Source organism: Capricornis sumatraensis, chromosome 7 (assembly GCF_032405125.1).
Source record: "Capricornis sumatraensis isolate serow.1 chromosome 7, serow.2, whole genome shotgun sequence".
In the NCBI taxonomy this organism is placed as follows: Eukaryota; Metazoa; Chordata; class Mammalia; order Artiodactyla; family Bovidae; genus Capricornis; species Capricornis sumatraensis.
Window position 1 is genome coordinate 105,199,035 of NC_091075.1, and position 12,600 is coordinate 105,211,634.

Genomic DNA, 12,600 nt, shown 5'->3' on the forward strand with positions numbered 1-12,600 from the left:
CTCATGGGCTTTCCCACTCCTGCAGACCCCCCAGGACTTGCTCTCTGGGGCTCCTGCCATTCTGATTGTCTGTGTCCCCTGAGGGGTGCCTGGCCTGGGGTCAAGTTCGGCAAACCCCTGTCTCAGAGCCAGAGGGGCCCTTCCCAGGTGCTGCAATAGAGGCAGTGAGAGGTCCCCCACCACGGGGACAGGTCACCCGGGCCAGGGGCCTCTAATGTGGCTCACACCCTGGCCCTGCCGCTTCCCTTTCTAAAGTCAATGGCTGTTCTTGACTCGTGGGGTTATTGGGAGAATAAAAGGAAATCAGATCATAACAAGGTTCAAACTGGGCCGGCAACAGAGCCTCCTTCAGGTGCTGCTTTTTTCTTTTACATTATTTAACAGTGAGTGGCATTCTCTGCCTGTCTCTTTGGAGGAAAGGTCGGCTCCAGGAATTCCCTCACACCTCCGCCCTGCACGCGTCCCGCCCCTGGTTCTGAATCCCAGCTTCATCCTTTCCTCCCTGGCCCATCCCTGGGTACCTGTCAAGTGTTCAGTTGATACCAGTTTTCTCCCCTTGCTTCTCACCACCATGGCAGGGATTGTTTGGGCTGCCGTGCTTGTCAGGGTTCCTAGAGAAACAGAACCAACAGGATGAGTGTGTGTGTGTGCGTGTGTGTGAGTGTGTGTGTGTATGAATGTAGACAGAGATATGGATATGGATGTAGATACAGATATAGATACATGGTGTTATTTGCTCAGTTGTGCCCAACTCTGCGAGTCCATGAACTGTAGCCTGCCAGGCTCCTCTGTCCATGGGATTCTCCAGGCAAGAATACTGGAATGGGTTGCCATTTCCTTCTCCAGGGGATCTTCCCAACACAAGGATCAAACCCGGGCGTCCTGCATTGCAGGCAGATTCTTTACCATCTGAGCCACCAAGGAAGCCCACATATATATAAGGAGACGTTTATCTTCAGGAACTGGTGCACACAACTGTGGGGGCGGGCAGGTCCCCAGTCTGCCGGGTGGGCTGGAGACCAGGGTAGAGCCGATGCTGCAAGCTCAAATCTGAAGGCGTCTGCTGGCAGAGCTTCCTCTTCCTCCCAGGACCTTGGTTTGGTTTGTTTTGTTTTCCACTAAAGCCTTCAGTTGTTTGGAGGAGGCCCACCCACACTGTTGAGGATAATTTACTCTATGGATTTAAATGTTAACCTCATCTTAAAAATACCTTCAGGGCAACAGCCACACATTTGACCACATATCTGGGGAGCGTGGCTTAGCCACATTGATGCCTACTGTGAACCATCACAGCTGGTGAAGATGCCTCTTTTGATGTGCTTGGCAGGATTCCAGAGAAGTGAGACTTCTGGAGAGCTGAGTTCCTGCATGGGTGAGATGCTGCTCAGAAACAGGAAACCACTTACCCTCTTTGGTCTGCCCATGAAGGGTGAAGAGCAGGGAGCTTCGTTAGGATGGTCTTTGCGGAAATCAGTTGAGAGACTGATAACTGCCCTTGAAAGGGCCATGCCCTTTGACCCAGCAGTATCACCTTTGTGATCAGTTGCGAGGAACTAGAACATTCAGAAAACAAAGATCATGGCATCCGGTCCCATCACTTCATGGGAACTAGATGGGGAAACAGTGGAAACAGTGTCAGACTTTATGTTTTTGGGCTCCAAAATCACTGCAGATAGTGACTGCAGTCATGAAATTAAAAGATGCTTAGGGGCTTCCCTGGTGGTACAGAGGTTAAAGCGTCTGCCTGCAATGTGGGGGACCTGGGTTCGATCCCTGGGTCAGGAAGATACCCTGGAGAAGGAAATAGCAACCCACTCCAGTATTCTTGCCTGGAGAATCCCATAGACAGAGGAGCTTGGTGGGCTACAGTCCACGGGTCGCAAAGAGTCGGACACGACTAAGAGACTTCACTTCACTTTCACTTTACTCCTTCGAAGGAAAGTTATGACCAACCTAGATAGCATATTCAAAAGCAGAGACATTAGTTTGCCAACAAAAGTCCGTCTAGTCAAGGCTGTGGTTTTTCCAGTAGTCATGTATGGATGTGAGAGTTGGACTGTGAAGAAGGCTGAGCACTGAAGAATTGATGCTTTTGAACTGTGGTGTTGGAGAAGACTCTTGAGAGGCCCTTGGACTGCAAGGAGATCCAACCAGTCCATTCTAAAGGAGATCAGCCCTGGGTGTTCTTTGGAAGGAATGATGCTAAAGCTGAAACTCCAGTACTTTGGCCACCTCATGTGAAGAGTTGACTCATTATAAAAGACTCTGATGCTGGGAGGGATTAGGGGCAGGAGGAGAAGGGGATGACAGAGGATGAGATGGCTGGATGGCATTACCAACCTGACGGATGTGAGTTTGAGTGAACTCCTGGAGTTGGTGATGAACAGGGAGGCCTGGTGTGCTGCGATTCATGGGGTCTCAAAGAGTCAGACACGACTGAGCGACTGAACTGGACTGAGAGCATGGTTACTACAAATGTTCCCTTAGCAAAGATGTCCATTACGTCAGTTTAGAGAAGGAGTTAAATTAGAAAGAACCTACACATACAAGAGGGCTTCCCAGGTGGCTCAGCAGTAAAGAGTCCATCTGCCAGTGCAGGAAACGCAAGTTCGACCCCTGAGTCAGGAAGATCGCCTGGAGAAGGAAATGACAACCCATTGCAGTATTCTTTCCAGGACAGTCCCATGGACAGAGAAGCCTGGTGGGCTGCAGTCCATGGGGTCACAAAAGAGTCAAACTCAACTTAGCCACTCAACAAAAACAACAATACATCCGAGAACAGGATAAGGTTAAGCCACTTGTGGGTTGATGCATCCTTATCTAGTGGGCCCAGTGGGTCCTTCATTCTCCATGCCGGTGCTCATCATGTGTCCTATTTGTTCTGTTGTTAAAGATAAAACTATCAAACTATGGAAGATTACCGAACGCGATAAGAGGCCCGAGGGTTACAACCTGAAAGACGAGGAGGGGAAGCTTAAGGACCTGTCCACGGTGACGTCACTGCAGGTAAGATGTCACACACGGCGGGTTCCCGCAGCAGGGAGCAGTCTGTGCTTTGTTTATTACACAGTGAGGATCTCAGAACCAGAAGGGCCTTTGAGATCCAAATCACCGTCAAGTTCCTATCTCAAACCTCAGCTACGCTGCTCACTTGCTGGGCGTCCTTTTTTCCTCCCCAGCAAAGATCATCTTTCTTCTAGAAGTCATGTGACAATAAGGGGAGGTGATGCGTCTCCAGGAAGTACTCTCAGTTTCACCCGAGGTGGAGAGCACGTCCTCTAATTCCTTATTAACCAGGGAGGGAAACAGAGGCCCAGAGACAGGCAGCAACTCACCCAGAGCCACTCAGCAGAGCAAGGGGCAGAGCCGGGAGAACCCGTGAGCAGAGCTTTATGGGTTCCAAGCCCTTTGCCAAGGGGCAGAGTGGCACCTGGAACCTACGATTCTTGCAGCCTTTACAAAGGATCAGCTGCAAAGATTGCCTTTGACGTGAGAGCAGCCAGGAAGGTCAGGTGGTAGAGCTGTGCAATGGCAAACTCTTGCTCCCAGCTCGACTAAAAGCAAAAGGACTCATCTTTCTCCAGCAGAGAGGCTGTGAGATATGAAAGAGTTCTGGAGTCGCAGGACCCGGGTTTAAGTCCTGCCTCCGCCACCTCCTGCTGGGGTGACCCTGGGCAGGGCTCTCAGCCTCCACGGGCCTCTGATTCCCCATCTGGAACGAAAACAAACAAGAACAGAGCATGTGTCTCCCAGGCACTCTGGCTATAAAAACCCACTCAGTTCTCAGCAAACTCCTATGGAGTGGGTACATGGTTGTCATCCCCATTTCACAGATGAGCAAACTGAGAGCTGGATCCAAACCCAGGGAAGTCTGGCTCCAGAGTCGGCATCGCAGTCTCCTCCGTGAAAGGGAAGTTAGGTCCCTGCCTCATGGCGGAGTCACAGGCACAGTTATTGGCTTCCTGCAGGAAGTACACGGAGGCCACCTTGTCGCTCCCTGACTTCCAGAACCGTGCCAGGAACAGAGTGGATGCTTTCAGTCACTCATGTGTTTGCTGGAAGTGATGCCAGGTGCATTCATGCGATCATACTTATTGAGTACCTGCCGTGTGCCTGGCCATGCAGTGAAGGACCTGAGGTCAGATCTGGTCTAAGTTTGGGGCAGGTCCTGCTCAGGGAGGGGACCTCAGAGCCCTAAGACTGGGTGAGGCTCAGCATCAGGAGGTGACTGCTCTCCTCGGCCGATTTGAGATGTGCTAAGTTCACATCTCACAGAACGCTTTCTCCCTGGGTTCTTACCTTCCCTCTGTGTGTGTGACGCTCCAAGGGGCAGTGGTACAGCCTGGCACCAGGGCGGTGCTGCCCACTGCTGCTCCAGTGGCTGTGGGCACTCCCCTGCTCTGGGACTCAGTTTCCTCACCAGCAAACTGGAGATGCTGGCCCGTTTTTTCTGCCACGACTTAGCAGCCGTCTGCCCAGCAGATTCATAAATATGAAATGGTAATCAATGTTATCCCCAGAAGGAGGAATAAATGCTTAAACACGCTGGTCTCTAAATGATGGGCAAATTGCACACATAAATTCTGAGAAAGAGAGGAAGCCAATTAGCTTTGATGCTGAATAACAGGAGTGAGGGTGCCCCCTGCCCCCCTCACCTCCCAACCCCAAGAAAGTTTATGAGGGCTTCATCTGGTGGGAGGATGCAATTATCACCTCTTGATTGGCCTGGCATTTGTGGCGAAGCCAGTGGCCCATGGGAATATTGTTTATTTCTCTCCCACCATCTGAGATTTTTCTCTGCATGTCACACATATCCCAAGCTGGTACTCGACTCTAAACTAAGGCTGGAGGAGAAGAAAGAGGGAAAGAACCTGGGTGCCTGGGTCTCTCCTTATCCGGCCTCTCACCTTGTCTCCTCCCCATTTCACCCAAGTCTCCCCAACCCTGTACAGCCCTCTACCTAACCTGGACCATTCATGCTGGAGGCAGCTATTATTTACTGAGAACCTGCTCTGTGCTAACCCCTGTGCTCTGGGGTCCCAGAGCTGAGCAAGGTGAGACTGAGTGCCTATCCTGTAAGTGTACCCAGCCTTCCAAGGAAATAGACATGTAGTCACCCCCCTGCTGGAGGTCAGCTCTGTGACACAGGGACACACAGAGAGGCCTTTCTCTACCTTATTTGGTGAACTCCTATTCATCCTTTAAAACCCTATTAGCCTCCACCTCTGTAAAGCCTTTTTTGCACAAGCCAGATAAATCCTTATCCTCCTCTGTCCACTCTGGCCTTTTGTGTCCCACACTGCTTTGTCCTTACTGATCATGTGTCTGTCTGCCTGCCCCACATCTTGACTAGACTGTCCCTCTGACAGAGTAGGGGTAGGAAAGAAAGTTTTATTCATGAAACCTTCAGACCTTCACAGCAGTTATCTCTTCCCTCTTCTTCTCCTTTCTTAACAACTTTGAAATTTGGTCTGAGGGTGGTAGTGTCTGGCTGGAGCACTGGGTGACCTGTTCTGAGGTTGTCAGGCGGAAACACTGTTGCTGGGATGAGGGATTACAGGCTGTGGGAGCCCCAGGGAGCCCCAGGCCCAGTTCAAGAGTAGGCGGGGTCAGAGAAGGTCCCCTGGGCCAAGGAGATTCTCTCGGGTCCCACATGAGCCGGAGTTCAATCCCCACAGCGTGTCTCAACCCGATCCCATGCATCACTTCCTGGTCACGCTTCCAAACTAGCATCAGCCCCTTCTACCCTGTCACCCTGTCCCCTCACCTGTTTCATTCTTCTTTGGAGCACCTACCGCTGCCTGAAACCACCCCCCACACACATACACGCATACTCAGTCTATTGTCTTTTCTCCCACATGAATGCCAGCAGCGGGCCCCCCGTCGCCTGACCCCTCCCACTTCTGATTGGAGTCATGCCTTTCTATTAACACCTAGTGCTTGCTCCTGGAGCTCAGGAGCCCTGCAGTTAGCTGCCAAAGGTCTGCCTTGCCCTTCACTGAAATCTGCTGTCTTCCTCACTCCAAGCCTGGCCTTGCTGCCTCTCTCTTGGACACAATTTCCATCATCCCTACAGTAGCACCCCCCCGCCCCGGCACTACCCAGGACCCACTCTGGAAACTGTGGCTGTGTGAGCCCTGGCCTGGCCACCCCTGGCCACCCCCCAAGGAAGGGGGAGGAGGGCACTGTGTGCTGAGTGATGTTCCAGGCACACTTGACCTGCATTAGTTCCTGGATGCCCTGAGCAGGCACCGGCATCACCCTGGTTACAGATAAAGAAAGGGAGGCCCAGAGAAGTGAAATCTGCAGTGGCGGTGACACCAGTAGGTGGGCCGGGCAGGGTTGAAGTGGCAGTCAGGCTTCAGGTCTACACCTTTGCACGGTGATACCCTCGGGGGCAGTCACACCTGACTTCTGGTCCTGGCTCTGTCATTTTCTTCCTCTGTGGCTTAGGAAGTCTGGTTCATCTTGGTGTCTAGTTTTCTCATTGGTGATGTGGGGATGGCAATGTCCAATTCCTGGACATCGGATCTGGGCCAGGACTGGGAGACATCAACGAGGCCGTGCCTGTCTGTCTGCACCTCTGAAGTCCTCACGGTTTACTGGAACTGGGAGTCCTGCCCAACACACCCCACAGTGCACACTGAGAGCCCTGAGAATGGGGTGGTGTGTGCAGCGTCCTAGGGGTGAGCAAGGGTGTGACACCACAGCAGACAGGCTGCATGCACATCCAAGGGGCTATAAACTCCAGATCTTGCAGGAGGATTTGGGGTTCTCTAGGAGAATCCCGTGGACAGGGGAGCCTGGTGGGCTAAAGTCCATAGGGTCGCAGAGTCAGACACCACTGAAGTGACTTAGCATGCACAGGTGTCCCAAAGGGGTGAGCATTCCAGACAAAGGGCATGGAGGGAAGCAAAGGCATGCTATCTGATGGTGTCTCTGGGAGTTCATACCTGTTAAGCTAACACTATTGGCTATCACAGCCGCAGCATTCCAGGGCAGAGCACACAGGGATGTTTTTCTCACTCATGGAAAGCTCTGGTTGGGCATGCTGGATGGCATACCACTTTCCTACAGGGACACAGGTTCCTTCCATCCTCTGTGCCTCCATCCCTAAAGCTTGGATCCTCTCCTTCTGGCTGTGGAAGGGGAAAGGGGCAGAGAAGGTACAGCTGCCTCTTAACTGCCTTGGCAACCAAGTGCCTGACATCACTGTATTCACACCCCATTGGTCAGAACAGTCATGTGGCCACACCCAGCTGCAAGGGCAGCTGGGAAATGTAGTTCCTGCCTGGGCAGACTGTTCCCTATGATCAGTTCAATATCAGTTTAGTTGTTCAGTCATGTCCAACTCTTTGTAACCCTATGGCCTACAGCATACCAAGCTTCCCTGTCCATCACCAACTCCTGGAGTTTACTCAAACTCATGTCCATCAAGTCGGTGATGCCATTCATCCTCTGTCATCCGCTTCTCCTCCCACCTTCAATCTTTCCCAGCATCAGAGTCTTTTCAAATGAGTCAGTTCTTCACATCAGATGGCCCAAGTATTGGAGTTTCAGCCTCAGCATCAGTCCTTCCAATGAATATTCAGGACTGATTTCCTTTAGGATGGACTGGTTGGATCTCCTTGCAGTCCAAGGGGCTCTCAAGAGTCTTTTCCAATACCATAGTTCAAAAGCATCAATTCTTCAGCGCTCAGCTTTCTTAATAGTCCAACTCTCACATCCATACATGACTACTGGAAAAACCATAGCTTTGACTAGAGGGACCTTTGTTGGAAAAGTAATGTCTCTGCCTTTTAATAAACTTTCTAGGTTGGTCATAACTTTTCTTCCAAGGAGCAAGCATCTTTTAATTTCATGGCTGCAGTCACCATCTGCAGTGATTTTGGAGGCCGCCCCCCGCAAAAAAATAATAAGGGAACACAGATGTTTGGTGGACAGTCTGGCTCTGCCACAGGCTCTTCTTCCCTTTTAGAAATGAGGAAATTGGGGGTGCAGGAGGGTTTAACCATTCATTCAAAGTCACACAGCAGGCTCAGAACCAGTCGGAGCAGGCAGTGCAAAGGAGGTAGGCATTCCTGCAGGGCTGACAAAATGGACATAGCCATGGGGCACTGCTTACTTCTGACCCACGCAGGATGGACACTCACTGGGGGCACTCCTGGTGTTTTGATCACGCGGCCCTGGATGTTTCCTGCCAGCACCCCTCCCCCATCGCTTTCCCCTCCCCCCATCCCCACCCCTGCCCCCAGCTCTGACCGCCCCTCCTTTCCCACAGGTGCCCGTGCTGAAGCCCATGGACCTGATGGTGGAGGTGAGCCCGCGGAGGGTCTTCGCCAATGGCCACACCTACCACATCAACTCCATCTCGGTCAACAGCGACTGTGAGACGTACATGTCCGCAGACGACCTGCGCATCAACCTCTGGCACCTGGCCATCACCGACCGGAGCTTCAGTATCCTTTCCTGCAGTGGCCCTGCCGCTGAGTCCGCGGGCTGGGAGCCTCCAGGTCAGGCATCAGTTGGCCTGTTGTAAGGAGCTGGCTCGGGGGGCTGCTGCGTTGTTCTGCCTCTTCAGTGGGATGCCTCCTGGCTCACAGTGTGAGTGAGGCCCAGGTTTGGAATCATGATGAGTTTATTTATGAAAACTTTAAAACTGCGGCCACTGAGGGTTACCTTTGACCCTTCACCTCCTCTAAGGGTGACCCCCATCATCTGGGGGCCTCACAGGGGACCGAGAAGGAGACGGAGACCTGAGTAGGCCTCCACAGTGGTGGTGAGCTGAACCACCAGTGCATCAGGCCTCGCATGCCCAGAGGAAAGTCCAGGAGGAAAGAGACTGGCTCTCCCTGAACTGTGCCACCGAGCTCCCAGGTGGCACCCCATGGGCTCTGAGGGCCTCAGGGACACTCCTGAACCCATTCCTGTTGGGGATGCAATGCTCTGCGTGGCCAGGCCCCTCCCTGGTACTGGATGGGTCAGCGCCACCCCAGGACGGTGTCTGAATGTGGGAAGGGGTGGTCTCCTGGGGAAAAACAGGCACTGTTCCAGGAACTGGGGGCCCCTGAGATAGGTGGCAGGGACAGAAGTCCACTGCCACGCCTGACCTGCTTCCTAGCAGAAAAAGGTGAGGTGCCGCACAGGAGCTCCAGGTCTGCGAATAGGGCAGGTGTGGGACTCACAGGACTGCGGCTGGCCGTCCCCAGCTCTCTGCACAGCACTCTACAGTTTACAGAGTGGCTTGTCATTCACAACCTCACTTGGTGTTCACGGTGGACATAAAAGCTTCAAAGCAGCGGCAGTGATATCATAGCCCATTTTATACACGAAGAAATGCATGCTCGGATAGACCCCCCCCACCCCCACCCCCCAGCAGGGACAGAGTCCCATGGCCTGGCCCAGTGCTCTTTGCCCTGCCCTCGGGCTTCAGTGTTGGGACAGTGACTCCCACCTCCTAGAGCCCAGGTTTCCTTATCCTAGGACTAGGGTGGGAACGGAAACCTCCGCCTGATCCATCTTGCTGCGCTGTTGTAAGGATTCGATGACACTGTGAATGCCAAGGCCCTTTAAAAATTGCAAAGCCCTGCAGCTGTGTAAGGGGTTATGTTTCATTTCATTCATTTAACCATCAGTTCCTCTTCTGTCCCAGGCCCCATACTGAGGTCCAGGGACACAAGGGCGAATGAAAGAAACTCAGCTTCTTCCTCAAGGGCACCACTGAGGGGAAACAACCCTGACCGGGGTGGTATCAGAGATGCAAGCCTTGCTTGTAACTCAGGTCTGTACTCTCTTCCTGGGCTACCAGGGAGTACTGAGGAGGAGGCAGGGTTAGGATGCTTCCAGTGGCTTGAGGTGGCTGCTGAAGGTTCCAGGGTGGGTGGTGGGTTGTGGGTGCGCATGATGAAACAGGAAAGCGGGAGGTCAGGACAGCTGCAGCAGGCCTGGTTGACGGTGTGAGTAGGGGACATCCTCCTGGGAACCACGGTCTCCAAACACTGGTCATTTGCAAACCCCTTTTGCAACTATGACTATGTCTGTACATGGTGCATTATTTCATTTTCTTTTCTACTTTTTCTAATTTTTATTAATTTTCTTTAAATTAAGTGGCTTTAATTTTACCTAAATCAGTGCATTTGGAAAGGAACATTAATTTTACTACCACAAATGAAAATAAAATGTATCAACACACATAAGTTGGAGGGACTCATAGAGATAAATGCCGTGAAAACAAAACAAGGGGAATAAAATCATCCTCCACCCTGTCTGGTAGATCTTTCCGTGATGATGGAAAAGTTCTCAATTTGCATTTGTAGGATGGTAGCTGCAACTCACGTGTGCCTGTGGAGTGTGGAGTACCTAAAATGTGGCTAGGGTGACTAAAGAGCAGAATTTCTTATTTAATTTAGTTTGAAAGGATTCATACTTTGAGTTAAATAGTCACATGTGCAGACTTTATAAATGTGTGTGTTAGACGAGGCTGGTTCTTTCTGTCAGACCTGGGATGAGGAAGTGATTCAGGTGTTAGAGATATGATTGCACAAGTAGATACCTTCTCCCTCATTCAGTAAAAAGACTGGAAAGTAATTGAAAGCCTTGCTTGGTGTCTGGATCTGTGTTGTGAAAACTGTCCACGTCCTAACTGCTATCAGGTGATAAGAAGCTACTGATGTACCCTAAGGAGAGGAATAGGCTTCCCTGGTGGCTCAGATGGTAAAGAATCCGCCTGCAATGCAGGGGATCTGGGTTTGATCCCTGGGCCAGAAAGATCCCCTGGAGAAGGGATTGGCAACCCACTCCAGTATTCTTGCTTGGGAAATCCCATGGACAGAGGAGCCTGGTGGGCTACAGTCCATGGGGTCACAAAGAGTCAGACACAACTGAGCGACTGACACTTTCACATCACTTTTCACTTCAAGCAGGGCATTAGTACTGGTCAGCTTGCAGAGGGGTCCCTCAGGCTGTGGGTGTATGTTGTGGATGGACTGGATTCTAGCAGATTCGTCTGGAAGCCAGGAAACTGAGTAGGCCAGGGAGACACGGACGTGGGTAGGGTAGAGTGTGGCCATGGGCATGAAGCCATGAGACAGATCGATAGTTAAAATGGTATTTGTAGATATGGGCCTGTATCAGAACTGTCTTTTAGACCATGGTGGCCACAGGACATTGGAACAGGTTAGTTGTTATTAAGAAAAGAGGACTGATCCATCCCAGGACTGCAGGCAGACCTGCCCTGTCATTACTGTCAGCTTTGTGCGTCATATCCACTCATTGGAGAGCATGCCATTCATTAGTGTACTAACTGAGCCCCTACTGTGTGCTAGGTCCTGTGTCGTTGTTCAGTCGCTCAGTCGTGTCTAGCTCTTTGTGACCCCATGAATCTGCAGCACACCAGGCTTCCCTGTCCTTCACCAGCTCCTGGAGCTTGCTCAAATTTATGTCCACTGAGTCAGTGATGCCATCCAACCGTGTCATCCTCTTTTGTCCCCTTCTCCTCCTGCCCTCAATCTTTCCCAACATCAGGGTCTTTTCCAGTGAGTTGGCTCTTCTCATCAGGTGGCCAAAGAATCGGAGCTTTAGCTTCACCATCAGTCCTTCCAGTGAATATTCAGGGTTGATTTCCTTTCGGACTGATGGCTTGATCTCCTTACCGTCTGAAGGACTCTCAAGAGTCTTCTCCAGCACCACAGTTTGAAAGCATCAATTCTTCAGCACTCAGCCTTCTTTATGATCCAACATCCATACATGACTATTGGAAAAACCGTAGCTTTGACTAGACGGACCCCTGTTGGCAAAGTGATGTCTCTGCTTTTTAATATGCTGTCTAGGTTTGTCATAGCTTTTCTTCCAAGGAGCAAGGGTCTTTTAATTTCCTGGCTGCAGTCACCATCTGCTGTGATTTTGGAGCCCCCAAAAATAAAGGTACAGGCTAGGCTCTGTGCCCATTGCTTAAAGAGATAAAGATCCATGTCCTCTTGGAATGGACATATAATTTAATGTTGATAAACCTTTAATACAATAAACAAGCAAATATCCAGTATGTGAGCAGGTGATAAGTGCTGTGAGGAATGAGAGGGACCAGAGAGCATGGCAGTGTCAGTTCTTCTCCAGCCCCATTTTCCTTCATGTCTGCAGATGCAGAGTGGATGAGAGGGAGCCAGGGTGGTGGGTTTGCAAAATGAAAATGCAGATGGCGGCTGATGGTATATGCAAGGGAGTGAAAATAGTGGTTGGTCCCAGAATCTCAGCCAGCGGAGGAGGTGAGGGCTGGAGCATCAGTGGATTGGGGGTCCCCATGGGCGCCCAGAGATGCTTCCTTGGCTGCAGATCCTGCCACGTGATTCTGTTAGACCTGTGTGTAGACCCTAATTTTGTGAAAATGAATTGTTAGTTGATCCAAATATACAAGTGTTTTGGCCCTTAGGGGAGTATGAGCATTATAGCATGCTGGTGATGCCAGGGCCGGGCTCAATCTGTAGGACCTAAATACCAGTTAGGCAGACAGGAGGAGCTGAGTGGAATCTCCAGGGCGTGTGGTGGCTGTGGAAACATCCCTTGATTAGATCAGCTCATCGGGGACCCAGGTTGCATGAGGCACTC

At 51.4% G+C, this 12,600-nt stretch overlaps 1 protein-coding gene across 1 annotated transcript in view; it reads left to right on the plus strand.

The window, feature by feature from the left end:
• PPP2R2C (protein phosphatase 2 regulatory subunit Bgamma) overlaps positions 1-12,600 on the plus strand; it is a 161,810-nt gene that overhangs the window by 107,957 nt on the left and 41,253 nt on the right. The window contains exons 4-5 of the mRNA XM_068975237.1: positions 2,894-3,006; positions 8,282-8,459. Coding sequence (XP_068831338.1) covers positions 2,894-3,006; positions 8,282-8,459 — 291 coding nt within the window. The remainder of the gene's footprint in view (positions 1-2,893; positions 3,007-8,281; positions 8,460-12,600) is intronic.